General features: G+C 47.0%; 1 protein-coding gene across 1 annotated transcript; it reads left to right on the top strand.

Annotated features, from left to right (window-relative positions):
- Positions 1 to 10,035: 10,035 nt before the first annotated feature.
- Positions 10,036 to 16,070, top strand: jph3a (junctophilin 3a; the record flags this gene model as incomplete). Its single annotated transcript, XM_084437031.1, has 5 exons — positions 10,036 to 10,417; positions 12,718 to 13,498; positions 14,109 to 14,233; positions 14,421 to 15,745; positions 15,990 to 16,070. 5 exons carry the CDS (start codon positions 10,036 to 10,038, stop codon positions 16,068 to 16,070), a joined length of 2,694 nt encoding a protein of 897 aa, XP_084293157.1.
- Between the last annotated feature and the right edge of the window lie 2,139 nt (positions 16,071 to 18,209).

Raw genomic sequence — 18,209 nt, 5'->3', positions numbered from 1 at the left:
CCCCCCTGAACACCCCAGTCCAAACCCCACGTCTCTAGCACCCCCCTGAACACCCCAGTCCAAACCCCACGTCTCTAGCACCCCCCTGAACACCCCAGTCCAAACCCCACGTCTCTAGCATCCCCCTGAACACCCCAGTCCAAACCCTGTCTCTAGCACCCCCCTGAACACCCCAGTCCAAACCCTGTCTCTAGCACCCCCCTGAACACCCCAGTCCAAACCCTGTGTCTCTAGCACCCCCCTGAACACCCCAGTCCAAACCCTGTCTCTAACACCCCCCTGAACACCCCAGTCCAAACCCTGTCTCTAGCACCCCCCTGAACACCCCAGTCCAAACCCTGTGTGTCTAACATCCCCCTGAACACCCCAGTCCAAACCCTGTCTCTAGCATCCCCACACGGGGAGCTGGCTTCATTCTAAGTGTTGTTGTAATTAAGGTGGCCATGCTACACGCTTCCACCAAGTTTCATGAAAATCGGTGAGGTAGTTTTTGTGTGATCCTGCTAACGGAAAAACAAACACGTCACCCAAAACATGATGTCACCCTGTGCTGTCGCTGGAGTGAAGGGAAATATTGTAGAGAAAAAGTGCCAGTGTTGTATTGTTAGGCTTTTTGTATTAAATCTACACAATGTCAAAGGGGAAAGTAATTATTGAAATGGTGAAGAATATTGAAAATGAATAACTTAAAAATGTTCTGAAAATTACTGAAAAGTAATCATCCTCTTTGAAGGCAAGGGTAACTGTTCAAGAGTAAGATTTGTCAACAAATTAAAGTGGCAATAAGTAATTTCCTACTGCTAGATGGCAGTAAAAGACTCGTTTACAAATGAAAGGCAAAACGTATAATATATGTTTAGGCACGGGGGCGGAGCAAGGTTGCGGGCCATAATTTGACAACACAGGCAGAAAGGCTGGAATAACGAGCTGTGGCGATTGGTCGGGGTGAATCATTGAAGTTGGATGCTATTAGGACGCCATGGCTCAATGAAAGTCTGATATCAGGTGGTTTCAATGAGTTTTGACAATGTGAAAAAAAAAACAGTTATTTCAGCTTTACATAAGTTGGACTCAACTAATAAAGGCCAAAAAAATCACTTGGACATTATGTTGTATTTAGTGTAATAAACATAAGCCAATACAATTTGTCTATTTTCGACAATAGTGTACATAAACCTTCTGAAGGCTGAGAGATTTCTTTCATCGGCTGTTTTTTCCAAATAGGATGAGTTAGCATATCCCAGATACTGCAGATAACTATAACATTTTAAAAGAGGCACAGTAGCAAGCAAGTGCAAAAGGAGCTAGTTAAAGGCTGAAGTGAAGAGATACTTTTTTGTGTGTTGGCTGTAAGCCAACCACCAAGAAGAGGGAATCCTATTTGTCGCTCCCTTCCTCTTTCTTTTCATTGTTGACCTGCAATTCCATTGTTGCTACCACAAGAGGCAGTGGTCCCAGAACATCAAAACAAAAAGACTCCACAGATTTCCCAGGTCAGCGGTGGCCGAGTGGATAGTGCGCTGTTTATATTATACCTCCATGTGTGCTGCCTATCACCGCGAAGGTTGTGAGTTCATTCCTTGGTGTGGACATATTTTGTCACTGGATGTTATAGAAGTTATGTAACGAGCTTGGGTCATATTTGTTAACTAGAAAGTACATTTCCTGGAGAAAATGTGAGGTGGGCTAGCTGCTGCAGCTGTATGAAACAGCTACTGCTAGTACTACTATGGACCGGGCAATCTCCATGCACCCACCGGCGAAGACCGTGCGTCTCTAGCCCACTCCGGCTGAATTGTGGGGTCCGTGGCGTGGACAGTGGCGTGGTGGCGAGACTCCGCCCCTTCAGGTCAGATCTGGTCGGGGACAGTGTACCCCTCTCCGGGCCACCTATCTGCCTGTAAATAACCCTAAGTGAGGACTATTTATTTAGTAGTTACTTCCTGCAAGCCTTTATTTTTCTTAGTGCTGTTTTTTGGTTTGTTCATATTATGAGACCTTTATTTTGGTAACCTCTCTGGTAGGCTGAATGATGCTTCGCTGCGGACTTTACTCTATGAAGCTATGGCAATCGTCAACAGTCGTCCACTGACAGTTACCAACCTCAGCGATCCCCATAGCTTCGAGCCTCTCACCCCCAATCTTCTGCTGACCATGAAGTCTGCCAAGGCCCTACCTCCCCCAGGGGAACTCAGCAGAGAGGACGTGTATGGCAAGAAAAGATGGCGACATGTTCAGTACCTTGCAGAACAGTTTTGGAGTCGGTGGCGAAAGGAATACCTTGCCAACATCTCTCTCAGACAGCGTTGGCAGACCCCCAGAAGAAATCTGCAAGTTGGAGATGTTGTCATGATCAAAGGAGAGGATGTGCACAGGAACGAATGGAGATTGGGTAGAGTCTCAGGAACTACTACTGACAAAGACGGACTAGTAAGGAGAGTTAAGGTCTGCCTCGGTGATAGACAGCTTGGCAAAAGAGGAGAGCGCCTCCATAAGATGTCTGAGGTCGAGCGCCCCGTCCAGAAGCTAGTATTGCTGCTGGAGTCTAGCTGAATCTGCTCCCTCTCCTTATAGTTCATAAAACTCACTCCTCATAGCATGATCTTAGTTAGTTTAAGTATAAGAGTTTCCACCTGTGACATACGTTGTCTGTGGTTTTCAAAAAGGGAAGGCCATTTTCAGTTAAAGCAAATCATTTGTGCTTAATGTAAACTGTATACCGCTCCATTATTTACTCATGATTGGTGGGAGTGTAAATAACCCTTAGTGAGGACTTTTTATTAAGTAGTTACTTCCTGCAAGCCTTTATTTTTCTTAGTGCTGTTTTTTGGTTTGTTCATATTATGAGACCTTTATTTTGGTAACCTCTCAGCGGAAGTAGGATTCCGCGCTAAAAAGGAAAAGTTGTTTAGTTGGCGCTGGCGGGAGTAATGCTTAGAAAAGACGGCAAGGCTATAGCTACTAACCTTCTGTATATTGCTCCCTGTAACATTTTTTTGTTGCCTGTAAACCATTAAGCACCTAGCTGGAACGGGAACAAGGTATTGTTTGTTGTGTGATTTGTTTCGATCTAACTGTTAAGAAGTATTTAATTCAGTTGATGCATTTCTACCGCAATGGCATGCTGATGTTAGATATAGTTGAAATGAATGGCTGTAACGCTACAGTAATGCTAGCTTTCTTATACACTAATTGATATGGTCTACTGTTTAAGTTTGTATGTTGTAAGAGTTCATTTTATTTCTATCATCTCCTGTAGCTCTTACGGTGTTTCTTGAGGAAACTGATAGGAAGGCATTGTGTTCAATATAAGGACGGCTGAACAATAAAAGGCTTTTGGAAACATCAGTACGCTTCACCGCATTATCTAGCTAGGGTTCGCTACACCGCCCGCACCGGTGAAAACCGTGTGTCTCAAACCCACTCAGGGGCTGAGTTGTGGGGCCCGTGGCGTGGATAGTGGCGTGGTGGTGAGACTCCGCCCCCTCAGGTCAGAGCCAGTCGGGGACAGTGTACCCCTCTCCGGGCCACCTACCTGACTCCACCGGTGAAGACCGTGTCTCTAGCCTACTCGGGCTGAGTTGTGGGGCCCATGGCGTGGATAGTGGCGTGCTGGTTAGGCTCCGCCCCCTGGGTCACAGCTAGTTGTGGACAGTTCAGTGACCTCCAAGCAATTTCCATGCATCCACCATTGAAGACTGTGTGTCTCTAGCCCACTCAGGGGCTGAAAAGTGGGTTCTGTGGCGTGAATAGTGGCGTGGTGGCGAGGCTCCGCCCCTTTTGGTCATAGCCAGTCAGGGACGGTGTACTCCTCTCCGGGCTACCCACCGGCCCCCACCAGTGAAGATCATGTGTCTCTATTCCACTTTGGCTGAGTTCTGTGCTACCACATTAGTTATAAAAGGGTGCCTGTACCTTTAAGAGAGGCTGCACATGCACACAAATTCAAATAAAGCAACAGCTGCTACCACTCTAATCCCAACTGACACTCTGATCCTAGACATGGTCCGCTTCAGACAGCTCTATCACAAAAACTATAAATGTTACAGCTTATATATTGACACCATAGGAATCCTGAGAACTTGCAGAATATTTCTATGTATAATATGTCTGTATAGCTTAAACACTGTAGGCATGGCGACAAGTTAGAAAAAGTGTAAAAATGCAAAATTAGCAGCTCAGAAGTTAGTGCGGCACCATATGTTTCAATGGGGAGAGCAGTTGCCGAACAAATCGTCATATCTCAAAATCGGTAAGTCACACAGCTTAGATACTTACATTGTACGAATCAGCACAGTTGTGTGAACATTTCGATATATAATATGTGTATGAGCTGTTAAAACTGTAGGCATAGCGAAAAGTTACAAAAAGGGTAAAAATGCAAAATTAACGGCTCAAAAAATTGAAAAATTAAAATCTTTACTAAAAAATAAATCAGCCTTTTTTCCCACAGAGATATAGACTATGTGTGCAAATGTGCGTGTACAAACGAGCGCTCGCTGTGTGCAGCCTCTGAGTTTCATTTCTCTCATTGCAAGGACTATAGCTTACATTGGAACCTCCGTGATATATAAATTATTCCCTTAGCCTACCTGTGTTTCATTACGGTGCATTAGGCTAAGGCAAACGAACAGAATTAATAGTTTTACCTCAGGAGGACCGTAATGAGGACGACTGAATATCAACGCGAGCCCACTGACATGTGAGTTGTGCGCTGATATGATGACACTGCTCGTAGGCTACTCGTTTGCAAATCACAGACGCAGGTCGTACGGGACTGTAGCCTATATAAAATGACTTATGTGCTCGGCAAAATATGGTAGGCCTAAGTAACTTGCGGTACAATTAGATGGGAGATGGATTACAAAGGTCCCCATGTATAGCCTTTTTCGCAGTGTGAGCGAGCCGAACTGAGGTGGGGGGGGGGGGCACACACACACACACCTGCGATGCGAGGAGACTCGTTTTCACAGTGACAGAAGTGATGGCAGAGAGTAAAAGGTTCAAAGTGTGGCGCTATTTCACAAGAGTCGATTAAGAAACAGCCCATTGTCACAACTGTGACAAATATTTTGCGTCAGTCTACTGAAAGGGATCTGCTGGAATGATCTGTCGGGTCGCTCGGCACATGACTGTACCGTTCGGTTCGCTCAGCACATGTCGGTACCGTACCGAAAGCCCCGTACCGTACGGTACGGTACGAAAATGTACCGTTACACCGTTAGTATACAGTAGTGCAGAGTCAGTTGTCTATTGTATAGACGAGGTGTTCAATTGCTCAAGTGTTGTCAGGTGTTGGTTCGAGTGTACAGTGGTGCAGAGTCAGTTGTTTATAGTACTGTAGTTGTACTATAATACATAGGCCCTCACTCTAATTATAACAATGGCACACATGCTACCCCCTGGACCAACAAGTGAACACGTGACACCTTGCACCTTGTCTATACAATAGACAACTGACTATGCACCACTGTACACTTGAGCCTGAACACTCAAACTCAACACCTGACAACACTTGAGCAATTGAACACCTTGTCTATACAATAGACAACTGACTCTACTACTGTATACATGTGCATTACATGCCTCTCTTCTTTACAAAGATGGTCACAACCACAACATGTCCTGAGAGCACATGCAAAATAACAACTTATGGCTACTTTTAATGTGCATGTCTGTATGTTTAATAAAGCATTTAGGAAAAGTTTCAATCAAGTCTTGAATATTACCTATTCTGTTGAGTACTATGTTTACAATTGTTCATTCATGATATTATTACAATTGACCTTTCAAGTCTGCCTACACTTAGGTTACTTAGCTGAGAACCATTTTAATTACAATTTACTTCTAAGGGCAAATACTTTACTTTCATATCTTCATATCAATATAATATCAAGATCCTAGTAGATGTCCAAATAACCCACTGTGTCTTGGGTCTATTTATTCACCACCTAAAGGGAAGTGCAAAACAGCAAGTCATGACCTTTATCCAGAAACAAAAGTTGAACCTATTGCAGCAAAATAGCTAACATTACAGGAATCATCAGTGTAACTGCTTTAGCCACTGACCGCTACCATTAATGTTATGGAAGCTGCTGCTAGTTGTTGTGAGCCCATGAGCTAACTGGCTATCCCGCTCTCATTGTGCTGGATTAGCATTGGAAGCATTGGAACTGATGTGTCCAGGTGACAAGACCCATCTTTATTTATCAGACATTACCGTCCTACCAGTCCCACACAGAAACATGCCAGCCAACACACATAAGCCAGGCGTGACCTGGCCTGGTTTTAGCTTTCTTTTCAAGGATGAGAGAGCTGACTTCCGTGACATCTGTAGACAGTGTGTTCAATAGCTTTGGGGCATAGTTGCTCCCAGTCTTCTTCAGTTTGTTGCTGGGAACCTGTAATAAACTAGCAGCATGTGATCGCAGTGTTCTTCAGGGCACGTTGTAGACGGGTGTTGGCAGTGTAGCTTGGTCCTCGCCCATTAAGAGCTTTGTATATAAGGAGGAGGACCTTAAAATCAACTCTAAATGTTACTGGAAGCCAGTGCAGAGCAGCTAAGACTGGACTAATAGCTTGTAGCTGACTAGTAGTTCTGGTTAATAGCCAAGGTGCCGTTGTGAATGTCTGTTTTTTTTCTCGGGAGGCCAGTGAAAAGTGCATTAATCAAGTCGGCTTGAAATAAAGGCATGAATGAGTTTTACAGCATCTTTTTGATTTATAAATGGCTGTGCTTTAGCTATGTTTCTAAGGTGGGAAAATGATAGTATTCATCACCTTGTTAATTTGGGGCTTGAAGCTTAGATCTGAATTTAGGATAACACCAAGACTTCAGGTTTAGTCGAGGATGTCAGTTTCCCCAGATCATTAAACCGCATTTCTCTTTTTGTTTTAGTGCAGATCAGTAGGATTTCAGTTTTGAAGTTAACTTAAAGGAAAATGCTCGTTTTTGACAACCTGGACCTTATTTACGACATATTATAAGAAGTTTGACTCACCGAGATCACTTTTGTGTTGTTCGGAGGCCTGTAGAAGAAATTTAAAATCCAGCGCGAGCCAGTATATCCATGTAATGGCGTCGGACGGGGCAACGGGAATGCAGTTTCTCAAAATCCATTTTCGGCCTCAAAACGGTTGTTTTCATCAATCAGATTGGATGAATCGACAGTTGAGATTCCTCAACGCGAGCCATTGTTGTTTTTGTTTTCAAATACGGGGTCTTTAGCCTCTGTAATATGATCTTTACACGCCTCTCCCCCACTTGCTCCAGCACGCATGCGCACAGGCCAGCGCGCAGACTGGCTATTCTCCCTCACATTCTCTGCGCTACGATCGGATTGTTGCTGACGATGACGACGACAATATTCTCGGCACCAACAACGATCGTAGCGCAGAGAATGTGAGCCGGAGAATAGCCAGTCTGCGCGCTGGCCTGTGCGCATGCGTGCTGGAGCAAGTGGGGGAGAGTTATTGCTCATCCATGTATTTATTGCTAGGGCACAGGTAATAATGGAGTATATAGCTGCAGAATCATTTGGTTCAGCAGAGATGTACTGTTGTGTGTCATCGGCATAACTATGAAACCATATTGTGCTCTCTAATGATGTCGCAGAGTGGTCGCATGTATAGTGAGAATAGTAATGGACCAAGGCAGCTCCCTTGTGCAACCCCAAAGCAGGTTGTCATGTTTCTCATCTCTGGTGTATTTCAGATTTTTGATTGTTGTGTTTAGAGGACTTGATCCTATCGCAGCAAGTGTTCTATGGATGAATGATACATATCCAAAGAGACACAGATGACTCTTCACTTCATTATCAGGGGGACATTGAGCGCATCATGTCGTAAGTACAATCATGCTTATCAAACTGTGTAGTCACCTCACAGGCTCTGCGCATAAGTGCACTGTCATACTGTCGTAACGTTATCAGATTTTCTTTTTCTGGCTTCCTCCGTGATGTTTCACTTTGGTTTTCTCACCTCCACCATGATATCATTGAGCTAAAAAACGCATGATATCCATAGACGCTGGAATAGTTGCGCATACGCATGCGCACTTCGACTGAATGCTGCGTCCCGGGGGCGCGAGTTTTAAAAGGTAATAAATGTCAATGTATTATCTTTCTGAGTAGACTGTTTGGACGATTCAGCTTACTTTTAGTAAATATAATTGGAGAATTAGCACCAGACATGTTTGTAAAGGTCCAAATATTGCAATGTATTGCTTTAAGTTATACCATGTTTTTTCTGCCGTGGTCAAGTCTTCCACTGCATGTACCTGGTCATGTACCTGGTCATGTACCTGGTCATGTACCTGGTCATGGTGAATCCAGCTGATGGAATGTTCGGTGTTAAGGCGTTCCAATACTGTCAGTCTGTTTATGTGCCAAAGTGTTAATTGATTAAAAAGTATAATTTATTTACAATGGCTTCATATGGACAGCTGCCCTAAATGAAAAGAAGACTAATGTAATTGGAATGTAATGTGTTCGTATCTCTTTGAGATCACATATTGTGATGCCATATGGGCAAACTAAGAAGAATCTGAAATGGAGGGTAAGGAACATCTCCTCACTAAAGCTTAACATGCGGGATGTTTATAAATGTGATTTTACATTATACAGTATGTCTTCAAATGCCAGAAAACTAACTAAAGAAGACATTAGAGTGGCAATGACATCCGTTTGTTTTTCTAAAACAATTGAATGAGGAATGAATATCAGCTTTTGAGTACATTTTGGAATCACAATTTCTATAGCCAGGAAACACTAGTGTAGTATACATGGATTGCTGACTTCCCTGTTTTAGGGAAGAGGAGGAGGGGGAGGATAGAGCCACAGGGTGAAATTAGGCTGGGTAATTAGGAGAAGCAGGCTGTATCCCCAATGGGACAGCACAGTGATCCTAGCTGCCCCCCCCACCCCCCTCTCCTCCGTCTCTACCTCTTTAAGAGCTGGGAAGGAGTGTGCATGTGGGGGAGGGGTGCTGGCTGGGCTGGAACACTCCTGTAATGAGCAGATTTCAGAGAGAGGGAGAGCGAGAGACCACAATATGACTAAGAGGGAAATAGGATATATTAACCATCCAGAATTATGTGAGCACTAAAATGGAGAAGGCGAAAGGAAACAGGAGAGCGTGATTGTGTTTTTTCCGCGTCCTCATCTTCAGAAGAGCGGCTCCTCTCTAGAGCACAGCAGGAGCACAGCAAGAGGAGGAAACAAGAGGACCAGGAATAAGAGGAGCAACGGGGATATACACAGCCTGTTAGGAGCAACGGGGATATACACAGCCTGTTAGGTCGTCTGAGGTGTGAGTGTGTGTGTGTGTGTGTGTGTGATTATGGACGTGTGTGTTTAAAGGGAGCCTGGATTGCCGTTTCCAGGGCATGCTATAGAAATAGCCTCATCTTCTCTCCGACTCTCTTTTTTTCTGGCGTACTGGTGCGGTACCATCCCTCTGCTGTATCTCTCTCCATCTCTGTGTGCCGGTGCGGCACGGCTGTAGGGGTGGTGTAATGTCTGCTTGAGCCCATCGCGGTCGCTGCTGCCGCTGTGTGGGCCTCTGGGAGTACTGGGAAGGCCTGGGCCTCGCCTGTCTGGACTGCCCCACAAATCGAGGAAGAGGGTGGGTTGCTGAGCTCCCCAGCTGGCGAGGCTGTGTGGAGTAGGAGGGAGGTGGAGGAGGAGGAGTGCCTGCAGGCCCATGGGAAGGAGCACGCCCGACAGAGCATCTGTCACGCCAGAGCCGCCTCTTCCACCGCCAGGGTTCGGCTTTTCCATCCTGAGGTGAAGCTCTTGGAATAAACCGGCTCTATTTGATGCAGGCAACCTGTCATTTTATTGCGTCTAAAAGCGAGAGGAATAAGAACCAGGGTGCTGCACCTCTCTGTTCTCACATCCACACACAGCCTCCCTCATCCACACACAGCCTCCCTCATCCACTCATCCTCACACAGCCTCCCTCCACTGAGTGCTCCTCTGTTCACCAGCCCTTTCTTCTTCACGTTCTGAGGATTTGCCTAAACCTGTTTCATGCATGTCCACTGGAGGCAGGTTTGACTTTGATGACGGGGGGTCGTACTGCGGGGGGTGGGAGCAGGGCAAGGCCCATGGGAGAGGGGTCTGCACGGGCCCGCAGGGCCAGGGCGAGTACGCGGGGGCCTGGAGCCACGGCTTCGAGATCCTGGGTGTGTATACCTGGCCCAGTGGGAACAGCTACCAGGGCACCTGGGCACAGGGCAAGCGGCACGGCGTGGGCGTGGAGAGCAAGGGCCGCTGGGAGTACAGGGGGGAGTGGACGCAGGGCTTCAAGGGCCGCTACGGGCAGCTGGAGAGCACGGCCAGCGGGGCCCGCTACGAGGGGACCTGGAGCAACGGCCTGCAGGATGGATACGGTACTGAGACCTACTCTGACGGAGGTGAGACCCTCACACTGAGCACCTGCACCCAGAAACACACTCCACCAACAATCACTGGCAATGAACAGATTGAGTAAATGTATTTCCATCTGAAATCAAGAGAAAATGCACATCATCAACCATTTCACTGAAAAGGCCCTTGAATCGAGGCTTGTGCCCCTAGATCAAGTTACTGTGAATGCCTCTCCCATTTGAATGATTTCACCCCATGCCCTGTTTCCGTGACCCCGAACTGCTTTTCCATGGATGATTCAGACCCTAAAGATGATTAGCCTACATAATAGCCCATCACGTGGATAGGCTATTATTAATATAGTTCACATCAAATTCTAAACATAAATGGCCACTCGTAGACTATATCATTATGGTAAAATAGTAGGCTAGGCCTATATGATCTATTCCATTGTACACATTAGGCTAACACTGTCTAGATCGCGAAACAGATGTAATTAAAAAAACCTGGTGCCCATAATGTTCACAATAAGTCAATGCATTCATCTTGATGTAATATCTGCCATCTAATTTTAGGCCTGTTGCATCCTCACATTTACAGTAGCTCATCTCCTCCCCTCTGGTTCACATTCCTTTTCTCTCCCTGCATTAAACTACAGACGCCTCTGTACTGTAAATCACCATGGTAACGCAGAGACAGCAGGTCAGCCTGTCACTGGAGACCATCTCTGTTCTGCGCCCTGATTGGCGCGTTGGTCTTGTCAGTGGCGTTTTCTGACTTGGGCGCTAATCTGGGCCGTTTGATAACCAATGCAGCTCTGCCGCTTCCATCGCACAGGACCCGGATGAGCTGAGACCCGGATGAGCTGAGAGGGGGGCGGGGAAGGGAGAGAGCGAGGTCAATAAGTGATGCAGGGGACCATGGAAACACGGTCGGTCGGTGCTGCATTGGTGTAGAGATTGTTTACTAGCAGCTGTAGCTTCATAGGAATCCCGAGCAATCGTTTCCATATCACCCCACGGCATTATTTGGTTTGTGAATTAGCGGGGACCATATCGCTCTAACAAGATTGTAAAAAAAAGAAAGAAAAGAAAGACTGCGTCACGAGATCGCTCTTCATATTTTCCACAACCCAATAAACGTGCCACAACCCAACACACGGAGGATATAGTATAAACCGAATCACGTCACTAATGTGTCCAATACAAATGTGTATTTTCACTGGTTCGACACACCTTCTTCGTCCGTCTGGAACTGTACATTTCAGCACCACGGACAGTTCCTTGCATTGCACAGAGCCAGACAACCACGGTGTGAGTGCATGGCCACTAAAACCATTCATCTAGGATATGGGAGAGTGGACAAAGAACAGATTACTCCCAAGACTGCTGAAAGTTACACATGTTAATGCAGTGTCGAGGCCAGCTTCCCCACAACCGAAACAGGCCCATTTTAATTAGCCTGATATGCTGATTATTACTTACCGTCGTGTGTTTTTCGATAGACGTTAAAGTGCCAGCTGGATTGATTTGATAGCCTATAGTCTACTATGTGCATCACAGAGAATATGAACATGCACATGGTGCCTGAGGGTGAGGCCACTAAACGTGTTTTCATAGTATGATATGCGGTCAATTAATCTCCAATGGAGTCTTTCCGCTCTGCCGCCACTCTATAGCTCTCAGAGTAGCAGTTCATTCAAACCAGTAGGCATGGCAAGTAAGAGTAGTGTTTATAGTAAAGTGGGGATTGGGACATGGCTTAGTGGCTTATATGTAGGCTAGTAGCTTACTATGTCGTGTAAACCTTGTTAGTCTTCCATGGATTTGAGGAATTTAAGCAGCAAGTGACAAGTGTACATAGATCATCTCGGTGTGAGGGACTTAAAGAACTGCACATTCAATGCCAATTATAACACTGCTTGTTTTAGAGATTCAGATATCACTATAACTTTGATGCTACAGTTGCAACAATATGCCCATGTAACAGGTTAAATATGTCCTCAATACTACTCTTTCATGCAATATTATCAATTACACATTTTTAATTTCGTCAATTAGTCACTTCCTTCAATATTTCTGCTGTAAACATAAATTATATATCTCACTCAAATGATATCTCTGTCTCTCACTCTCTCTCTCTCTCTGTCTGTCTCTCTGTCTCTCTCTCTCTCTCCCTCTCTCTCTCTCCCTCTGTCTCTCACTCTCTCTCTCTCTCTCTCTGTCTCTCTCTCTGTCTCTCTCTCTCTCTGTCTGTCTCTCACTCTCTCTCCCTCTGTCTCTCACTCTCTCTCTCTCTCTCTCTGTCTGTCTCTCTCTCTCTCTCTCTCTCTCTCTCTCTCTCTCAGGGACGTACCAGGGCCAGTGGCTGGGTGGGATGCGTCATGGGTATGGCGTGCGGCAGAGTGTGCCGTATGGCATGGCCGCCGTCATCCTCTTCCCGCTGCGCACGTCCATAAACTCCCTCCGCTCCGAGCACAGCCACGGCCCGCCCACCCTGCTGGAGGACGGCAGCGTCGCCACGCCCACCGACAGCGCCGTGGCCGGCCTGGCCGGGAGTCCCGTGGGGAGGAGCGGCTTCGCTCTGACCGCCCCAAGCGAGGCTGACCGCCAGCGGAAGAGGAAAGGCCGCTTCCGCCAGTCCATCCTGAGCGGGCTGAAGCTGCGGCGCTCGGAGTCCAAGAGCTCCCTGGCCAGCCAGCTCAGCAAGCAGAGCTCCTTCTGCAGCGAGGCGGGCATGAGCACGGTCAGCTCCGCCGCCTCCGACATCCACTCCAACGCCAGCGAGGGCGAGCAGGGCGCCCCCGTGGACGCCACCGTGACGGAGACCTACGCCGGCGAGTGGAGGAGCGACCAGCGGGCGGGTTGGGGCGTGAGCCGGCGGTCGGACGGGCTGCGCTACGAGGGCGAGTGGACCGCCAACAAGCGGCACGGCTACGGCTGCACCACCTTCCCTGACGGCACCAAAGAGGAGGGGAAGTACAAGCAGAACGCACTGGTGAGCGGCAAGCGCAAGAACCTGATCCCACTGAGGGCCAGTAAGATCCGGGAGAAGGTGGACCGGGCCGTGGAGGCGGCGGAGAAGGCGGCAGACATCGCCAAGCAGAAGGCGGAGATCGCCCTGTCCAGGTTAGAGATGCCAGGCCCTGCACCCCTGGACTGTTTGAGTTCTGCTCCAACACCTGAGTTCAGTCACTGGCGTCAGTCACAGGAATCAATGGGACTCATGACTTCATCTCTATGCTGCCATGTATTTGTTGTGAGAGTGACTCTTAGGCACCGTGACCATGGCTTCAGGAAGTCCTGAGGCAGCGGTTTTTAGTCCAGATCTTGAAGCAGCCATTCAGGAATACACCTGACAAGACAGAAGAGTCATGACCCCTGTTCCCTTTGTCTACTGATACACAATATGGCTGCCTGCTGAAAAACTTTTTAGAATTATCTTGTCCATGTATAAAAGAGTTGGTCATGATGTCCCTGATGTGGCAAAACAGATCATTAACCACAAAATAAAATAAATAAAGCCACAAAAACCAGGCCATAGCCTATACTGTGGTGTCCCGGAGAGTAATACACTCACTGGAACAGTCTTCTTAAAAAGGGAACAATCTTAGTAAAACCAGGGCAGACAGGAAACTATGTACAACACTCCTTAGGGCAACTCATGTACCAAGATAAACCACCTACACAGGTTTGCTCTGATTAAGTCTGTCCCTTTAATTGTGTCTGTCCCTTTAAGGATGAGCCACGCCCGTGGAAAGGCGGAGGCGGCGGAGGGCGTGGCCCAGAAAGCCCTGGAGGAGGGGCGTCTGGCCCGGGCTGCTGCTAAAGAGCTCTCGCCTTCCTTCCATATCTACGGAAACGGTGAGTTGAAGAGAGAGAAGCCAACTGTGACAGTCTGGCCAGATTCAGACAGTCTGCAATGCTTCTTATTATTCTCCTTCTGTTGTACTCTGTCTCTGTAACCACTATCGCTGTGTACGTCTAATGTATTTGTGGTGGATGTCTGCCAAAACACCTGATTGGATGCCGTTCTCCGCCTGTCTGCTAGGGCTCGAGTGTCAGAGGCCCAAGGACAAAGACCACGAGGTTATCTCCACGGGAACAGACAGCCCCGAGCTGTGCACCCCGGACACCACGCCGCCTGTCGTGACCCCTGACCTGAGCCCCGTGCTGAGCGTCCCCCCCTCGCCCCCCCGCAGCCCGCCCAAGCACGCCCACCGGCCCAGGAACGCCTGCTTCATGCGCCAGAGCGCCGTGGACCATCAGGGTGGGGCTGAGATCCAAGTGCTGGTGGAGGGGCGGGGCATGGATCTCCCCAGGGGCGGGGCTAACAACTGGACAGAGGACATATATCCAGATCGAGGGGGGAGCAGCTGCTCCACCACCCCGTCCCTTCTGGAAGAGCAGGAGGGCCAAATTAACGGTCACGAGCAAGCCCCCTCCAATCACAAGCCAAGGGAGAAATCCTCGGCTAATCACAAGTCCCAGGAATATGCTTCCTCCTACAGGTCCTGGGAGCACTCCTCGTCCAACCAAAAGCCCTCAAAGCATGCCTCATCCAATCACAAGTCAAGGGAGTACACATCCTCCAATCACAAAACATGGGATCATTCTTCCACCAATCACAAGGCCTGCGAGCATGCCTCTTCCAATTACAAGCCGCAGGTGCACATTCTATCCAATCACAAGGCCTTGGAGCATAACATGTCCAATCACAAGACTTGTGAGCATGCTTCTTCCAATCACAAGTCCCAAGATTACATCTGCTCCAATCACAACCCAAAGGACCATGTCTCCTCCAATTACAACCCTCGAGAGCATGTCTACTCCAACCACCACCCACCAGAGCATGTCTACTCCAACCATCACCCACCAGAGCATGTCTACTCCAACCATCACCCACCAGAGCATGTCTACTCCAACCATCACCCAAAGCAACACATTTCCTCCAACCACAAGCTTAGCGAGCATGCCTTGGCTGACCAAGGGCTGGACGGCCCCCCTGGGAGCTGGACTGCTGAAAGCACCCTTAGGTGGAGCCCTGCCCACTCACGCCTCACAGGTCAGGAGGAGGAGAGGCTGAGTGACTACACAGTAGATATGAGGCTTCAGCCCCCAGACTCTATTTCCCAGATGCCCCAGGGGCTGGGCCAGGAGTCTCCGGGTCCCAAAGGCAGCCGGCTGCGGCCCCGGGGTCTGCGTCCGGTGAAGGAAGGATCCATGGACTCTGTTCAGATGCTGGACAGTCTGAATGTGGGGGCGGAGCTGGAGGAGTGGCCTCTGCACAGGGACCTCACCTTGTCCCCGCCCCTCAAGTCCCCGCCCATCACCCTGGAGCAGGACGCAGAGCATCTCGCCCTCAAATCAAACTCAGTAAGTGCTCTGCATGCTCTCCTCACAATTACAAGATCCAACAATAATGTCAGAAGGAGCCTGTATTCCACTAACGCTAAACGCTTTTGGAATCCGTTTAAATTCTAACCCAGGACTGGAAGTGAATTGAAGTCCGATTGATAGATCAAACCATTGACTTGACTAGACAGTATTATCTATTAAATGGAATCAAACTGCTAAATATGGGTTGATCTAAGAACTAATTCTTTCTTTCTCTTCCTAGGGCTCCAGCTCTATTCTGGTGGTCATGGTCATTTTACTCAACATTGGAGTAGCCATTCTGTTCATTCACTTCTTTATTTAAGCTTCTACAGGTATGATCTACTAAGGCATATTTTGACCTATATTATATAACTTATTGATACAGACATTCTGCCCATCTAACTGGAGCCCACGGTCCAAGTGACCACACAGCAGCGTCATTCTGTTGTTGCTACTGGTCTGTTTCTTCACCATTTCAGAAACCTATGCGAATATCTACAACACAACTGTTTCTTTTGAATTGCCTCTTTTGTGCTTGCGACCATAGCGGGCGATATTGATCACTATTGTAAGAGCTAAAAGTGCAGTTTTAAAATGGTTTGGTATAGGACACACATGCATGGGTGTTTGGCACCTGCTGTAAAATGGAGATTTGCCCATGTGACTCATCCCAGAACCGCATAAGCAACTCCTATGACCGTCTACTGGACCTCTACCGCCATCGAACATGGGCCATTCCAGAGCATGGCAGACACAGCTCATCCACCCCAGACATAACCCTACAGCCTAGACCCTCATCCCCTTCGGCCTCATCCACCCTAGACCCTCGTCCCCTTCGGCCTCATCCACCAACCCCTGATCTATCAGCACTATGCTGCAAAACTATGCTGCAAGAGTAGATACATTTTAAAGGGCTCCGTCATGATTCTTTTATTTTCACCATTATACCAACACACACACACACACACACACACACACACAGCATGGGAGTGTGTGGAGTTTAAAGTGCATCTTTCTATCCCTCAATGTTCTGTCTTCATTTGTACACAATCCACCCCAGATATTAATTCACTGCTACTATAAGCTGAGAGTTGGGGATCAATGCCATTCAACATCCAGTCAAATCAGGGAATCTGAATTTTACAGTCAAATTTTATTCATGAATTTGATAAGGTGCAACATATTTTGCAAGCTTAGATTCATGAATTAAACCTAAATTAATTTCCTGAATTATATGTAATGAAATGGAAGTCATCTCAACCTTACCAATTACAGATCCCACCCAATCTCAACGCGCATACACACACAAACGTGCACGCACACACAAACGTGCATGCACACAGACACCAACACATGACGAACACTAGAATACAGACTTTGTGAGGAACACGGTTTAGAGGATTCAGGCTTGCCCCTTTGTACAGCTTTGAGACTGTTACGTTATAACCACTGATTCTAAATATATATGTATGTATCATTATTACTCAAGTTTGTTATTTTTTTGCAGTTTGCAAGACAGAGAGAATGCTGAGTGCCTCGTATTTATTCATTTATCGTCTCAACTTGATTTATTCCCTCAATAAAACACCCCTATGTGGGCAGGCTAAGGGGAGGTGAAGAACCTTCGACATAAAGGAAGGGGACCCCCCCGCCCTCCCCGGAAATGGCAATGGCATGCACTGTTTTGTCTCTCTCTCTCTCAGTCCCACTTTCGGACCAGTCCAAAAGGAGGAAATGGGGGTTCTTCAGTGTCCCTCTCAGACACTCTGGGCCGGAGGAGATGTTTTTCAGCATGTTTGTTTAGCCTGCTCAACCTGGTGTCCGTCTGTGAGTCTCTCAGCCTCTTTATCCAGCAACACAGGCAACATGAGACATTGAGAGCAGTGTAAAATAAACGCTAGCTTTTAACTCTTCAGTGGAAACTGAAATGTCCTGAGTTAATGAATGATATAAAAATAAACTCTCGGCTACTGTATGTTTTATACTTCGCACCCGGTGACATCATCATGTTGTGACATCATTGCATGCCCAAGCATGCTCTTTCTTACTCTTTGGTTTATGAGGTTGTTTCGAAGTTATGTGGAGAAAATAATGAAATGTTTGAAATGATGTGCCTGGTGTGGTTATTGCCCTTGTCTCTCACAAACATTTTTACAGACTATTTTTTATTTATAACAATTAACATTAAAAGTAACTGTATGAAAAAACTCATATGTGTAAAATAAATACTACACAAAAATGTGGAGCCTTCCTGAAGCACATAAGGGCCAACTGGAACACGGTCAATTTGATTCAAAACACTTCACAGTAGTTAACACAGCAATCAGAGTCTAAGGGAAACATTTTATTTTTCATAAAATAGGTATTTTTATAGAAAATCTTAAGGAGTGCCAAATACTTAACAAGTCAACTGGAATAGACTAAAATGATGATTTGATCAATATTCTGGAGGTAGACTTCA

Source organism: Borostomias antarcticus, assembly GCF_949987555.1.
Source record: "Borostomias antarcticus genome assembly, chromosome: 4".
Lineage (NCBI taxonomy): Eukaryota > Metazoa > Chordata > Actinopteri > Stomiiformes > Stomiidae > Borostomias > Borostomias antarcticus.
This window is presented reverse-complemented; position numbering and strand designations above follow the sequence as displayed.